The sequence below is a fragment of the Triturus cristatus genome, chromosome 4_1, assembly GCF_964204655.1.
Source record: "Triturus cristatus chromosome 4_1, aTriCri1.1, whole genome shotgun sequence".
Taxonomy (NCBI): domain Eukaryota; kingdom Metazoa; phylum Chordata; class Amphibia; order Caudata; family Salamandridae; genus Triturus; species Triturus cristatus.
In genome coordinates this window covers 94,300,033-94,317,082 of record NC_140585.1, presented here as the reverse complement: position 1 = coordinate 94,317,082, position 17,050 = coordinate 94,300,033, and the positions used below count along the sequence as shown (strand labels likewise).

Genomic DNA, 17,050 nt, shown 5'->3' with positions numbered 1-17,050 from the left:
TTAGTAAATCATCCACGTACTGAATCAGGATAGCGCCACTAGGTAAGACGAGTGCATCAAGCTGCGCTTTCAAAGCTTGACTGTATATGGATGGACTCTCGCAGTAGCCCTGGGGAGCGCGTTTGAAGCGGAAGCTTCGGCCTCCCAGACTAAAACCAAAAATGTCTCTGCTCTCTTCTGCAATTGGGATGCTAAAGAAAGCATTCTTTAGATCGATCACCGAAAACCATTCAGCAGAGGCTGGAATCATCGTTAACAAGGCAGTAATATCAGGGACAACTGGAAACTGTGGCACAACAATCTTATTAACCTCTCTAAGATCAATCACAAATCTGTAAACAGGTGGCTGTGAAGGGTCCGTTCGTTTTAAGACAGGTAAAATCGGACTATTGCAAACGTTGCCTCTTGTTTCTTCAATCACACCCTTATCAATGAAGTCGTGGACAATGTCTAACAATGCCTTCTGGCCTTCATTAGAGATTTTGTACTGTGGAATACGCGGCAGTCTGACATTAGCCTTTAAAGTCACCACGTATGGCGGTATCTCCAAGAGGCCCACATCATTGGGACCAGTAGCCCAAAGGGCATCCGGAAGGGATGACAATTCAGGCGGCATTGTATTTTTAGACAGGTACATAGGGGAAATCACTTTCTTGCCTAATGTAAGTTGTACTCCTGAAGGAGAACAATACAGTGTAGCGTGCAATCTTTTCAACAAATCCAATCCCAACAAATTCTCACCACAACCTGTTGTTAGAATCAGGGGTGCTTCCAGTTCGCAAGGTCCAACAGTAAGTGACATGGGACTAGAAATCGGGTTCCTAACTGGGGCGCCAGAAAAACCTACTGAAACGTTTATATCGCCAGACAAAGGTGCGCCAGGGAGTTTGGAATGCATTATTGAACTCTTTGCAGCACCAGTGTCTAGCAGAAAAGGCTCCGTTACATTTGCTGTAGTCACATCAACATACGGTCCACTCTGATCCACTGGCACTGAAACCACTCCCTCTCTCTGTCTATGGCTGTCCTAGTAATCATTACTTTCTGCATCGCCATCCTCCACATAATAATCATTATTGTAATACTGGGCCGTATTACTAGTCGCGTTGGCTTGCTGATCAAAACTATTAATGGCGCTTTGGGGCGGAAGAGGACGCGCGTTTTGGGGAACACTTCCACGCCCTCTGCCTCTAGGAGCTTGCTGACCACCTCTACCTCTGCCGCCATACGCATTACCGTTCCGTTGCATTAATTTAGGGCAACTATACTTATAGTGACCTTCCTCTTTGCAGTATGAACATTGGTTAGGACCCACAGGGACACGTGGTTGATAATACCCATTCATTTGCTGATTAGTCTGAAACTGTTGGGGTTGGTGATAAACACCTTGGGGTTGCTTATAATTATTCTGACCTCCACGTGGTGGATAGGCCTGCTGTAAAAGGACCTTTGTCTTTAATTCCTTCGTTTTCTTTTCTGTCCTATCTTTCTCGTCTTTATCTCTGTTTTCATAATACTGTGCAGTAGCCAGTATTTGCGCTGAGGAAGAAACAGCCCAAGAACTCTCTGAGTCCTTCAACTTTTTACACAGGTCAGGAAGTAAATTCTGCACAAACTTATCCACAAATAACCGTTGGCCACCCTCAGTACTCATATCCTGCCCACTGTGGTCAATAAATGTTTCCTCAAACCTAGTAAAGAAGTCTGACACTGTCTCATCTTTCTTCTGCTTACATGCAGATAACTTGTCCCAATTTACGCGCATTGCAGGCATTAGTGTCTTCATATACGTGATTATTCTACCAGGCAATTCAGCTACTAAAGGCTCAGGTTTCGCGCCACCAGTTTGTCTAGCATCAGCAGCAATAATGTTAGCCCATGTATCCCCTAGTTCTGCATCGTGATCTGCATTACGAATTGACCCCCATAGAGGCTGTGGAACAACATTACCAAACAACATGTCTATATCGGCCAGATTCATAACGCATGACCCTGCCGTCTGTGACAACTCTTTGTAATAACCTGCTGGGTTTTTACGGGGATCAGGCAATGTCTGCTTAAGTGCTAACACCTCAGAGCGCTTCCATGGAACATGCACCCAAACACGTTGGAAATGCGCTGGCACAGCGGGGTTATTACCGACAGCTGCAACTGCTTCCTTCCATACCGGGGGAACTTCTCTCATGGGATATTGTCGCGCTTTTACCTTTTTCCCCATAAGGACATCTTGTTCAAACAATGACTGTTGACAATCATCATTCCTAAAGGAAAATACGACCGCAACGGCTTTATCTATATCGCGGTCCACAATTACACCAGTCCCAAAATCAAACCTCACTCTACACAATTCCTGCGGGCTCGGATTTTTACCACTATCCTCCAATTCCTCACAGAGAAATTCGCACATTTTCTCAAACACATATCTTTGTTTTGGGGCATCCCACTGATGGAAAACGTTGACAACTGATTCCACATCATACAATGAAGGGAAAACAATCCATCTGCGCGCCATGCTATCTATTACCTTTTTCTCATCAGGGTTAGGCAACTGACTACGCAATTGCTTACGCCGTAAACCAGGAGTCGCACCCGATGACTCAAAGAGAGGCGACATTAACGTAGTAACCACATTAGCTAAGCGCTGTCGCGCTGAAGGAGAAGTTGAAGCGGAAACAGGGGGAAAAACAGAGGGAAGAAAAGAGGATGTAGAAACGGGTACTGGAGTGGTGCAAGGAAGAGTGTTAGGGGAGGCAGCTGCTGAATTAGGCAAAGTCGCAGGAAGTGCGGGGGCAGTTGGAAGCACAACTGGCATCCCTTGAGAGGATTGCGCTACAGGGATAAGAGCCGGCTGTAAAGCAGCTGGCGGTTGCGGCAAAGCTTGCAGCATATTGACTGGAGGAGGCATATTCACAAGCTGGGGAGGCGCCGTGGCATTTTGAGCATACGGAGGTGGTGAACTCAACAAATGTGACATCAGGGGATCTTTTTCCTTTTCTTCTAACTCATTCTGCTTAGAATGTGGTAAAGCTGGGTAACATTTGTCAATCCCTAACTTACGCTGCCTGTGCATTTGCTCATTCATTTGCTCCTCTTCATTGTCTTTAAATTGTGCAGCTGCTTGCATTACTGACATACCTCTCTCTCTTTTATTCTTCTTCGCTAGCTTAATTTCCTTCTGTTTGGCTTCCTTTCGCCATAAGCGGAAAGAGTCAAACATCGCCGGCCGGGCTTTCTTCTTAAACAATTTAATTTCCAAGTTATCTAAAATATCGGTATCGAAACTACCATTTTGGGGCCATTTTAAAACACCGTCTTTCCTGGTGTAGTGGATCCACACTTCATTATATGCAATAGGGCCTACGCCATGTTTCACATAGAGCTCATAAGTTGGAGTTCCAACCGGAGGAACCGGACATGATTCCTCCAGCTGGAAACCTTTTCCACAACCCAAACAGAGTAATCTACCAAATAGTCCAGAACCAGGCATCTTCGCTCACTAGTCTAGATCCAAACGTCAAAGGATTATCGATTACGATATTCTCGTGAATACACGAGTCCTCTGGCTTTGGGGTTTGCAAACACCAAATCACCAAATTACCAAATCAAACGATCCCGAGGGATACCAAAACAAATGGGAGACGCTCCACTTATACTTAACTGAATATTGCTGATCGATGACGTCACCAGAAGACTCTCTCGATTGTTTCGCTCTCTCAAACTCGTCAAGGGTCCAAAACAGGTCGATTAATCAGGGCAGCAGTCCTTCGTAGCCGTCGGGACGCGGAGAACCTCGCAGAAAAGACTTTCGGACCACGTCGACATGCAGGGGTCGATGAAGTGGCGGCCTTCCTCCGGAATTTCCACACGAAGCTCCTCACGAACCTCTGGCTTGGACTGGTACCGCTGAAATCGTCCCGAGTTGGGCGCCAAACTGAAGTACTGGGTATTTTAGACCCAGCGGTGCAGGGGCACACACCCTATGACTTCTGGGTTTCACCCTGTTCCGGACCTACAGAAACACAGAGTCTTCTGGGTGAAGTCAAAGAATCGTTTATTGGCTGCAGACCAATTACAGGTATCCTAGAAGTACACCAGCGTGTATGTTCTCAGGAGACTGCTGAAAATCATAGGAACGGACTTCTCCTTAAGTACAAAATATCATGCTCCAGGCACACATTCTTTGGTTTACGATATGGCCATATAAAGGTATACATTACAAACGAAAAAGCAGAGTCATGATGACCATCCCACATTCCAGTTCGGCCAGCCCACAATGATTTACACAATAAAGTTCAGATCCCATGTTTGATGTAAATAGACCCCCCAATAAACATGAGCATCTCCTGTTTTGGGAAACAAGTCATAAAGCAGGAACAGCCAGGTGCGGAAGAGATTAGCCAGGGGCTTGTGTAGAATGAAAGGGTTTTATGACGGGTCAAGCCCTGATACGAATCACAGGTGGAGAGAGGAAGGGGAGCTCGTGAGACCAGTTTGACCCGGGGCAGCAGAGCCAGCTGCCCAGGTCACAGAGAAGTCAGAGAAGAAGCCCATGTACTGTGAGGCCCGTATTTGCTCCATTATAGCCTATGTGAGGGCAATGACAAGATGGCCACTGCTTCCAAAATGGAACCCGCGTAGCGAAGCAGAATAACGTGTACACAGTGCGTTCATAGCTAGAACGATAAGTAAAGCACTCGTACATGCCGCATTTACCATTTGCGGTTCGCTAATACCAAGATAGACAGGGGTAGGGCCCTGTTCCCTACGCGGTCCCGAATATTAAAGTACGACATAATGTGCCACATCACAGCCTGACACACCTGTGCCCGACACAATTCCTTGATGTCCAGCCTTGGCCAAGTATGACAGCTCTATTCCTGTCTGTATACCGCCTGTCACCACTGTCAGGTGTGAAACGCACCGTAAATACGCACTGAGGGCATGTGTACGGTCCCTATCACAATGGGAGTGCTCGTGTATGCGTATGCCATAGTAATACGGACCGTACACGCGTGTGTACGGTCCCTATCACTATGGGAGTGCTGGCGTATGCGTACGCCATAGTAATATGGACTGTACACACGCGTGTACGGTCCCTATCACTATGGGAGTGCTGGCGTATGCGTACGCCACAGTAATACGGACCGTACACGCGTGTGTAGGGTCCCTATCACTATGGGAGTGCTGGCGTATGCGTACGCCATAGTAATACGGACCGTACACGCGCATGTACGGTCCCTATCACTATGAAAGTGCTGTCGTATGCATACGCCAGAGTAATACGGACCGTACACGCGCGTGTAGGGTCCCTATCACTATGGGAGTGCTGGCGTATGCGTACGCCACAGTAATACGGACCGTACACGCGTGTGTAGGGTCCCTATCACTATGGGAGTGCTGGTGTGTGCGTACGCCACAGTAATACGGACCGTACACGCGTGTGTAGGGTCCCTATCACTATGGGAGTGCTGGCGTGTGCGTACACCACAGTGATACGGAGCGTACACGCGTGTGTAGGGTCCCTATCACTATGGGAGTGCTGGCGTATGCGTACGCCACAGTAATACGGACCGTACACATGTGTGTACGGTCTGTATTACTATGGCGTACGCATACGCCAGCACTCCCATAGTGATAGGGACCCTACACACGCCTGTACGGTCCGTTTCACTGCATTTGAGGTGCCCTATGGCCGTGGAACGCACCGTACCTGTGTGTAAATATTGAAATAACATAGGGGACACATGAGGGACAAGTATAAGTGCCAAAATGCATGCTGGTTGTCATGGAGACCGAGTTTAAAGTTTGCATTTTTGCATCAGGTGGCCAGCAGAAGTCAGTTGGAAACAATATACTTTGTTGCAAAGTGGTTGTTGACTTGACATCATGCTCAATTTTTAAACCATGCAAAGCCACTAACTGTGGTAGGTTTGAAGGGATTGGAGGAAACGTAGGATGCTAATGTGACTGACCAATCACTCTGTACTCCTGTAAATGAAACAGCCCAGCAAGGCAGATATAAGGCAGCCAGGTCCCATGAGAGAGCACTTGCCTGCACATCCTTTCATTCCACAACACTGCTGCTGCTCGTGATTCCTCTGGCACCATGTCCAGGTCTGTGGAGAGGGCCCAGCCATTCACCATGGAGGAGAATTTGGCGTTGGTGGATGTGATCCTCCCACAGTACACCATGCTGCATGGTTGACCAGGGGAGCAGGTGGGTGCTGACTCCACTAGCTTAGACTGTGCCCCTTTTTTGTGACTGTGCCTTCTGGCATTGTGCCCATGTGTGACAGACATGCAATGTTGTTTAGAGTGGGTCCCAGGGTGGGGAATGCCTCATGACTCCCATGCAGAGCATGCTGTAGTTCCTGTGTGCACTCCTCACTTGCATAGTGCTTACTGTGACAATCAATGCATGATGCATGCCACATTCAGCCTGGCTACTCCTCCTGGGAATGTTGTTTCTACAGTCCTGATGTGATTCTGTGGTCCCCCCATTGTGACAGGTGACAGTACCCATAGATGTGTGTTTGTTTAGTATACCTGTGCTGAGAGTGTCCAAATGATGTGTTCGTCCCCTGGACATTGGTGTGTGTGTGTGAGTCCCCTGTCATGTGGGTGATTGCATATGTGGAGTGTTGCACGCCAGCTGCATGAGGGATGGATATACCCTGCCCATCTGATGGGAGCAGGGAGCAGTGCTGTGTGACTGCCGTGCAGAGCCAGCCCCACACCTGTGACACCCCCCAGTCTAGTGGCACATGGGCAGAGTGAGGTTTGTACCCGCAGTTGGCAATGGCAGATGATTGTCCTGTGCCTGTGTGTGTCTGTGTACTCTGCTGAGGTTGCGTCAGTGGGCTGGGGCATGTGACTGCTTTGAGGTGCTGTACATAATCCTGGTGTCGCTTGTGATGCACAGTGTGATCCAGGATCATTGGTTGTGTGGCACCCCTCACACCACCTGTGTACTTTCAATGCCATGTAGTGCATTTGGCCTTCCCCAGAGGATAATGTCCCTATGACAAACGTACAATGAGTTGCCTGCATACCATGGCCTGTTCAAACAAGACAAATTATTAATATGTGTGTCTCTGTGTCATTGCTCAGGTGTATTAAAGTATTCTCACTTTTGCATCCTCACAGGTAGGCGTCCATGCCAAGGGGGAGATATGGAAGCAAGCTGTCAGTGCCGTGAGGAAGACGGAGGGTCGGAAGTGGCGCCTAGCCCAGGTGAGGAAACGCTGGCAGGATATCCGGTGCTGGATGAGGAAGATCGCACGGGTCCTGCTGGGGGACTCACCTGAGAGCCACAAGAACCGTGGGCGCCGGCGTCTGACCCACATCCATAAGCGTGTGCTGGCGGTGGTCTTCTCCGACTTGGATAGGCGCTTACTGGAGAAGCAGCAGCAGGAAGGGGGTAGGTACATGTGTGTTTGTTGTGTGTCACCAGCTTTTGGAAGTGCGCTGTTGCATGGATACACTGCCAGGGTTTAAATGTGCAGTGCATGACCTGTTCCCCAAAGTGCTGTTCTTCCTCCCTTCCCCTCCTTGCCATGTGTTCCCTGGTCTGTGTGTAGTCACTCTTGCACAAGGTTATCTAGGCTGCCAGTTAATCCAAGTGCCCAATGCTTGCAGCATCATGTGTGGGGGTGGTGTGTAACAGGTTTTGGGACCTTGCCTGTGCCCTGGCCAGTTCCGTCATTGTGGGGTCCATGTCAGTTGGCACTGATGGTGAGTCCCGACATAGGAGTGTGTCTTAAAAGTGTACTGCCTTACAGCATGCATGTCCAATGTTGTGCCCTCTGACATGATGTGCATGAGTGGGAGTAATGCATAGTGCAGGGACGGTTGCTTCAGTTGCAGTCATATCCATCCAGGACCATGGAGGAGTGTGGCCACTACCGTGCCCTGGGGCACCTTTTCCTAGGTATCATGTGTGTTATCCAACAATGTGGACATTCTCTGTGTCTTCGGCATAGGTTGGGCTCTGTGGCATTGTACCCTGGCCTCATCTGTATTTACGTAAACTGTGCTACATGTGTCCACTGTACAGTGTGACCCAATTTTGCTTGTGCATACTCACAGTGGGCAGTGCCTGTGTGCCTTGGTACGACAATCTGATGATGGTTGATTGTCAATGATATATGTGGACAGGCGCACCAGGGGTAGTTTGTGTACAATCAGGATTTAGTGCAGGCCATGTGTTTTTATCCCAGAGTAAGAGGTGTAAGTACTTCCTCTGTCTCAATCACATTGTCTCAGGTAGGGGGTGGTTTGTGCGGGCAAGGCCTACATGTAAGAATCTGAAGTCTCCTTGCTTGGTCTGGGCTGTGTGTGATGTTTGTCTAGACATACACTCAAGGTGCAGTGACCCAGTCATGTTGGCCATGGTTTAATGTATTAGCTTTGCAGCATGTGCAAAAAGTTAATAGACATGGTTCCTGCTCATCCCTTTTTTGGCAACGCTGTGTGGTGCAGATGCTGTGCACGATTGTCCGCAGAGCCTGGCTCCTCTGTCCAATTTGATATCAAGTAATTTGCTGTTGTGTCATGCTCTCCATTGTTTCTCAGTGGCATGGTGGGTCAACCAACTGTGTGTTGCAGGGCCTACATATGTACCTTGTATTGTAGATGTTACTCATGTTGCTTTTCAGGCTATGCACTGTGACCTATGTAGATTTGACTCATGTGACATATGTATACAGGTGTCTGATTATTTCCTGTCTCTTCACCTTGCCCACAGCATCGTCGGGGGACTCCGAGGGAGACACTGGCACGGACCGTGAGGAGGGATCGAGCACCAGTGCTGTCTTGTCTGGCGCATCGAGTGGCACGGAGGCCGAGGGGAGTGAGGCGGAGGACCTGTCCAGTCCCACCACCGACTATGACGCTGACGGGTCCGAGGCTGAGCTCCCAGAGGGGGCGGAGGCAGCTCCCACAGCTGAAAGCAGCACTTCTAATCTCTGCCCGCCCCCTCCATTACCATCACCGGCCTCCCACTTGCTCGGGTCCCTTCCCGCCGTGCTAGGTCACCACGTGTCTCCTTCTTGCCAAGCACCGCACCCCCTTCCCCTGTCTCCACTGCTGCCGCGAATGCCGAGTCTGTGGACATCCTGCGCCAGTTGCAGGTTGGTCAGACTGCGATGCTTAATGTCCTCCATGGCCACACCCGTGTGCTCACCCAGATGGAGGCATACATGGAGGGCATCTCAGCTGCGCAGTCTGACCAACGCCAGTTGCTGAGGTCCATAGACTCGACACTGACTGCAGCAGTGGATCTTCTGCAGCGTTGCGTCCCCCCCCACCCCTGCACCATCCACACTTCCCACTCCCATACCTGTCCCCCACACACCCAGACGTCCCCATGCACGCACCCCACCAGACACAGGCACCACACCACCAGGGAAGGCCAAGCGCACACCTCCTCTCACGCGCACACAGGGTGAAGTAGGCACACCCACTGGGTCGGGGGGCAAACGGAAGACATGCAGCCACAGTGGGAGTCCACATTCCTCACAACCCACTCCCCCTGAATCCACTCCCCTCAGCTCTCCTGGCCAAGATTCCAACAAAGATTCCTTCATGGCCACTCTGTCCCTGAGCCCCAAAGTGACACCACCCTGCAAGCGGTCAAAGGAGTCCCCGGTCAGGGTGGATGAGTCCCCCCCTGTCCACACCCTCCCCCAGTAGCGCTGCGACCCATCCCTCCGACCCCCCCCCTCCTTGGGGCCTGTGGTTCCTTCTGGTGCAGGGGAGACGCTGGGGGACCTTGCAACCGTGTGCAGCGCCATTCTCACCACCACCTTTGGCGCTGCCCCACCCCCTGTGGTGGAGTCCTCCGTCCCTGCACCCACAACACCTACCCTTGCCCCTCCTGTCCCTGCGGTGCCTGGTCCTTCCCCCCCCACATGATGCCCCCCCCCTGTGGAAGCAAAGGAGGTATGAACTGTGCAGGCAAGCTAGGGGACACGCGTCCCTATGTGTCCCCCACCAGGAATTGGACTATGGACTGCCCTATGGGCCTTGTACATATTTAACTTTTATTAGCAATTTTTTCTTCTCATTCTGAATAAAGCAATGTTTTATTTTTCCTTTGTAAACTACTGCTTTTCTGGTATTGCTGTTGGTGGTGCTGCTCCATGATTTGGGGTGGTGATAATGTGTTAGGTGTCTGGGAAATGCTGTGGTGTGCTGCTCATGGGGTGGACCCTGGTATCTGTGTGCCATCACAAGGGCTCTGCAAATAATCTTTGGTCAGGTGTGTTCTTACTGTATGGTGAAATTGTCCCAAGGTGTGTTCCTTCCTCTGTGGACCCTGACATCTTCCCTGCAGGGTGTTTCGAATATGTTGTGCTCAGCTGTGTCTACATTTCATTGGTGTGTGACGGATCCGTTCAACTTTGGCCATGCATGCTGGGCAATGTCTCCACCTGCATCATTAGTGGCATCCTTGGTGGTCACTGTACTTGTGTATGGAGTTTATGGACATGACTTCATGTGGACATGTTCCCTTTTACACACTATGCACGTGTGTACTCCCAGCCTCGCACACATGTGTTACGTGTTCTGCAGGGTCTTTGGGCACCGGACTGACATTTGTGGCCATTGTATCTGTGGGTACTCCACCCTTTTCTTTCCATGGGCACTGCTGGGAGGACTCTGCACCCACCCCTCCTGTGTCTGGGCACTGCTGGGAGTGATGGGAACCCACCCCTCCTGTGTCTGGGCACTGCTGGGAGGACTCTGCACCCACCCCTCCTGTGTCTGGGCACTGCTGGGAGTGATGGGAACCCACCCCTCCTGTGTCTGGGCACTGCTGGGAGGACTCTGCACCCACCCCTCCTGTGTCTGGGCACTGCTGGGAGTACTCTGCACCCACCCCTCCTGTGTCTGGGCACTGCTGGGAGTGAAGGGAACCCACCCCTCCTATGTCTGGGCACTGCTGGGAGGACTCTGCACCCACCCCTCCTGTGTCTGGGCACTGCTGGGAGGACTCTGCACCCACCCCTCCTGTGTCTGGGCACTGCTGGGAGGACTCTGCACCCACCCCTCCTGTGTCTGGGCACTGCTGGGAGTGATGGGAACCCACCCCTCCTGTGTCTGGGCACTGCTGGGAGGACTCTGCACCCACCCCTCCTGTGTCTGGGCACTTCTGGGATTGATGGGAACCCACCCCTCCTGTGTCTGGGCACTGCTGGGAGGACTCTGCACCCACCCCTCCTGTGTCTGGGCACTGCTGGGAGTGATAGGCACCCACCCCTCCTACCCACCCCTCCTATGTCTGGGCACTGCTGGGAGTGATAGGCATCCACCCCTCCTATGTCTGGGCACTGCTGGGAGGACTCTGCATCCACCCCTCCTGTGTCTGGGCACTGCTGGGAGGACTCTGCACCCACCCCTCCTGTGTCTGGGCACTGCTGGGTGGACTCTGCACCCACTCCTCCTGTGTCTGGGCATGTACGCTCGGGACATACACGGGTGGGGGTATGCTCCATTCATACACGGGTGGGGGTACGGTCTGTACATACACTGGTGGGGTGTTGGTGTGCTCCATTCATACACGGGTGGGGGTATGCTCCATTCATACACGGGTGGGGGTACGCTCCGTACATACACTGGTGGGGTGTGGGTACGCTCCAATCATACACGGGTGGGGGTACGCTCCGTACATACACTGGTGGGGTATGGGTACGCTCCATACATACACGGGTGGGGGTACGCTCCGTACATACACTGGTGGGATGTGGGTATGCTCTATTAATACACGGGTGGGGGTACGCTCCATACATACACGGGTGGGGGTACGCTCTGTACATTCCCATACCCACAATCTGCAGGCCTGGGTACGGCCCGTACCCATGCCTTTGGAACGTGGGTACGGTGCGTACCACCATTGTTGCGGTCCCGTAGGGGTCTGTATCGTACCCAGGCCTTTAGAACGTGGGTACGGGCCATACCAGCATTGTTGGGGTGATGTAGGGGTACGCGTGATACGACCCGTACCCACGCTCTTAAGGCCTGGGTATGGTGCGGACCCCCAATGGGGTGCCGTAGGGGTACGCACCGTACCCAGGCCTTCAGAGCGTGGGTACGGGTCGTACCACGCGTACCCCTACATCACTCCAATAATGCTGGTACGGCCCGTACCCAGGCCTTTAGAATGTGGGTACGGGCCGTACCGCCATTGTTGGAGTGACGTAGGGGTGGGCAAGGTACGACCCGTACCCACGCTCTTAAGGCGTGGGTACGGTACGTACCGGAATTGTTGTGTTGCTGGTTCGCGTCAACATCCACTTCCGTTGTGGCGGACGCTTGTGTTTCTGGACACGCCTCCACCCCCTTGAGGTGACCAGGTCCTGCAGGTCAGGTATCCCCAGGGCATGTCTGATTTGGGACTTGGGTGGGGGTTATGTGTCCTGCCCCTGCCCCCCCCTTTGCCCCTGGGTGTTGTTCTGACCTTCTGCGGCGTCTGCGTCGGTTCCTGTAGAGCAGGTGGACTGCTATGAGGGCCGGGATGACGCGTAGGTTGGGGTCCATGGCTGTCTGTCGCATACAGGTGCTCCTTGTGCGCATCGTCCTGATTTCCTGGCAGTTTTTGGCAGCCGGAGAATATAATCCGTGCGGGGTGACGTCGGTGCGGATCGTACTTCCTGGTTCGTGAAACGCAGCCTGAATGCGTCCCGACATCACGTTGGCGCTTTCCCGGATCACATTTGTATGTATATTTTCGTCGGTCGGTGTTTTGTACGATTCGCACGGAAATAGTGTTTCCATGCGAATCGTACTAGCATTTTTGTAATGTTTTTTGGCCGGGTACGAGTTGGACGGAGAAAACGCTCCGTCCGACTGTTCGTACCCGGTTTCTCCAAGATCGGCACCATAATGTCAGAAAAATTACGCTACGGCAGCGTTAACTCCTTGTACATATGCCCCTGAAAGTCTAAGGAGTGCACTGCCTTCAAGCTATAGGTTCATAGAGCCCACCTGCATCTCCATCAAGAGTCCCCAGCCGGGTATGCATCCAGGGGACTTTTAAGGATTTGGCTAGGTGCATTGTGGGAATTATACTCCAGACATACCAAAGACCATCTAATAGATTCCAGACCCTTAGATTGGTGTTTTGGACACTTTGAGCTCTCAAGGAGACCTTCTGGAAGAAGATCCAGAAGTGTGGTGAAGTTTTGAGAGCTTATGTGAAAAAGCTACAAAGGTGTCCAAAGCTCTGTCGAGAGTCAAGCCGGTTAACATCGACCGCGACCCAGCCTGAATTTCATGTTCGTCCCGCTGAATGTTCCAGAGCTCCAGACTTCCAGGGTTTTATCGAGGCCTCGTAGAGAAGCTATCTGGCAACATCGCATCAAAATCAGCCTGCTGGAGGGGATACAAGTGAAGGGAAAAACCCAATACACCCTTGAGGGCTTGGGCAGATAAATTGAAAAGGTCAAAGTGCCAACAAGGGATTTTATTTGAAACAAACTAATTAGTTGTATATTTCGAAAAAAATTAATTGGTAGGTGTATTTCAAAATTAACACCAAAGAATTTATCAATCCACTGATCTAATCGTCAAATATAAAGAGAACACACACGGGAATTGATTTTTGTGAAATGAACACAAATCTTTTTATGTATAAATCGAGGTAAAAAGGAGTACAAGTAAACCATTGGTTTGAGCAATAAATCATGAAAAAAGGGGGTTACATTAAATCCACATTTCATCAAAAAACATCTATTTCAGTACAATTAGACAGAGATATATCTCATTCATGAGAAAATAATCAACTGTATATAGCAAAAATTGTAAAAATAGATGATGAAGTCGACGTTTCGGTCTTGGATGGCATCAGTCCGTTAGACCATCTTCAGGACAGTTATTATTGCATATGAAAGACCCTTCATAAATCATGGATGTCACATGATACTCGTTTTGTATCGTGGAATAAGCGTTTCTAGCTGATACAGATATTCTTCGAGATTTCTGACAGCAAAAATGTATACAGGAGAAAGTCCTTCCTCGTATGATTTCAAGAATGTTTTGTAGAGTGCTGGACGCGCAAAGGTCTGTCCAGGTCAGGAAAGCCTCAAAGTGAAGAGTAAATCCTAAAGAAATGTTTTCAAGTCCGAAGGGCAAATTTTGACCGAGGCCTCCCGCTTAGTGTATCCGAATAGGGCTTCATCATGGTAAGTCTCAAACTTCAACTTTTTTCGCAGTCATACGCAACCAGATGTCCCAGAGTGGCGCTCCATTTTTTTAAGCACTAGAGAGGGTTTATCCTTTAAAACTTCATATCTTTTGTTCCCTAGATTGGATTTTTTTTGTTTTGGTGTCCATTTGTTCATAAATATATAATCAATTTTTTATAGATTGGTGTTGTATTTTTATTGTGTTTTGAGTCTTACTTATTCAATTTATTGGTGTTTTTAAATACTTTACACACCTGTCAATGAAGTTAAGTCTGCCTAATCGTTGCCAGCTATCAAGGGTTGAGAAAGGGATTCATTTTTTGAGACCCTAACTTAACCTTTTATTGTGTTTGTAGCCTTATTAGTAGTGGTTAATCACTACTTATCACTTCTAATAATCCACTTACCAACATCAGCTAAATATGGTTTGGGCTGATGCTGCATAAAAGTGAGAATGGTATGCTGTCACACACTCCTCCTCAAGTCCTTGCAGTCCACAACCTACTACAACATTGCACCTTCCCTAGTCGCAATAAGTGATTTCTTGTGAACCTGATTTACATAAACACTGCATACTAATCTTTACCCATCTAAAATTGTATTGGTCAGACCCCTTCTTCATTACTTTCAAAATCTTGATCATAACACACCCTGTCCTTGCTAAAAATCTCCAGACCTCAAACATTTTACAACAAGGATTGATAAAGGAAAACGTTATAGTTTTAATGTGGTAACACATGCAAAGAGAGGCATGCATCATGCACCCATACTATTTGGTCTGTGTTTCTGTGCAATCTCTCTCTTTCTGTGCTTCCTATGTCTGTGTGTTGTTTTAATTCCCCAAGCTTGTGGTGGAGCTGCTTTTTGCTTCCTGAGCTTGTGGTGCTGGTGGCATGCATCAGGACAAACTTGAACAAAAAAGAAATATGGCACAGATAATGTGTGCTGGCATTTGCAAATTAAAACCAGATCTGTCAATGAGAGACTGATTCTCATTATGGAAGCTCAGCATTTAACTGTTTGTTACTAACATAACATGAGCCCTTCCCTTCAGTGAGGTGGGGATTACCATAATTTACATTAGACAAACACTTGTTAGGCCTGGGTTGGTATATTTCCATGGCTGGATTACATTGTTCTCTGGGTAGCAACAGAGTCTGGGGGAAGACAGGGTTGCATGAATGTATCACAGGTTTTAGGCGCTATGGTGGTGTTGTATTACCTTTCTCTTCAATTCTTTCAACTTCTCCTTGGCTCTCGTTGGGCTTCGATCCGTCAGGAAGGGAGATATTACTGGAAAATTAAAAAGATAAACTTAGGTTACATAATGTTAGAAGCATCAGGATGTAGGTCTGGGCTAGAGAGACCTTTGCAGGTTTCCCAGCAAGCACAGTTTGAAAGACCAGGGGGCAGATTTACAAGCCCCTTAAGCAACTTTTGCGTCACTTTTAACATGGGAAAAGTGACGCAAAAGTGGTGCAAGGGGCTTGTAAATCTGCCCCCAGAAGTTTATTTTGTCCACAGTCTGAGGAAGATGTGGTGAATCCATTCAAACACAACACGTTGTGCCTTTTCTGCACATGAAAAGCATTGATGCAGGCATCGACACTGATAATACCACGCAAGCAATTTCCAGTGCTTGGAGGTGAAATGCCAGACGTCATGTGTGCCTTGAGGAGACCCTTATGAATTGACAAGAGGATCGAAACGTGGACAATTTTAGTGGAAAATTAAACTGCTGACAGGAGCCTGTGAATGGATCTCGGACTGTTCCCAGTTTGCTGAAAATTCAAAGACATTCCAGTGTATATATTTCATTGTAAATACTGCACCTACTGCACCTTGTGAGCACTGCGGACGCCTGCACTTTTAACTGATTTTGATGACATTTATATGCATGTTTGTGAATAAACAGAGAAGTATTATTTGAAGACTTTAGATGGTGAGTGGCTTTGTATATGTATATATATACATGACAAAAGAGCCCCAGTGAACCACTGTTGTTTGTTTACATATTGTACCCCTGTTCTCCTACTGGGCGTAAGGGGTTGTTCCTGTGTATCATTCCTTAAGGGACTTTGAAGCCCCAAAGTGACAAGGAAACCTCTTATTGTCACTGTGCTCGTTAACAGATGTGATTTAAACTGGGAAATATATCCTACACCAGATTTTGGGCATGTGCTACAGGCACAAGGAATTTAAAGGAGTTCGGAGACATAGGGCCAGGCGTCCTAAGTCATTTCGTGCTTGCAAAATGCCTTAAAAAGAAATGAATTGAGGGACTCCCCTCCAACTTTTACTCTACTTTCCATTTTTATTCCCACCCTTTCCACAGGATATGCTGCAGGATAAGACCAGCAGATGCCTTCTTGTTTTTCATGTATGAGTGAAGAAAACAAATTTCTGAAACAGTGGGTGGGACTCACTAATGCGGATGGGAAGGAACCCTTTCCTGATAGTGATAATTTAATCATTTAAATAAAGAAATGAAAGGCTCCTATAAATAAACAGATGAAGAACAGTGGCCAGAACATTTGAATTGATAAAGCAAAGCAAACCAACATAGACTTGAATCCCAAGTCTCCAGCATGATACAGACTCAGGAGAGACTGGAATATGAAGTAAGCTCTTTGAGGGACAGAGTTGGCTACTGCCCTCCTACAACCTCTTTATTTACCCAGATCACTGACCCACAATACAAGGGGACAGACAGCGGACGATGGTGGGGGAGAATTTATGTCTGTTTTGAATGTCCATGTGGCAGCCACAGGAGCTGGGGCTGTGTCAGTGGATACATCTGGAAATGAGGCTGCACCAGCAGGACTGCCAGCAGTAGGAGCACAAGGAGGCATTGTGCAAAGGAG

The 17,050-nt window shown here is 49.1% G+C and overlaps 1 protein-coding gene across 2 annotated transcripts in view; it reads right to left on the bottom strand.

The window, feature by feature from the left end:
* LOC146839637 (uncharacterized) overlaps positions 1-17,050 on the bottom strand; it is a 590,171-nt gene that overhangs the window by 471,227 nt on the left and 101,894 nt on the right. For both annotated transcript variants that reach the window (XM_085650371.1, XM_085650372.1), the window contains exon 3: positions 15,409-15,479. In XM_085650371.1, the coding sequence (XP_085506497.1) occupies positions 15,409-15,479 (71 nt within the window). The remainder of the gene's footprint in view (positions 1-15,408; positions 15,480-17,050) is intronic.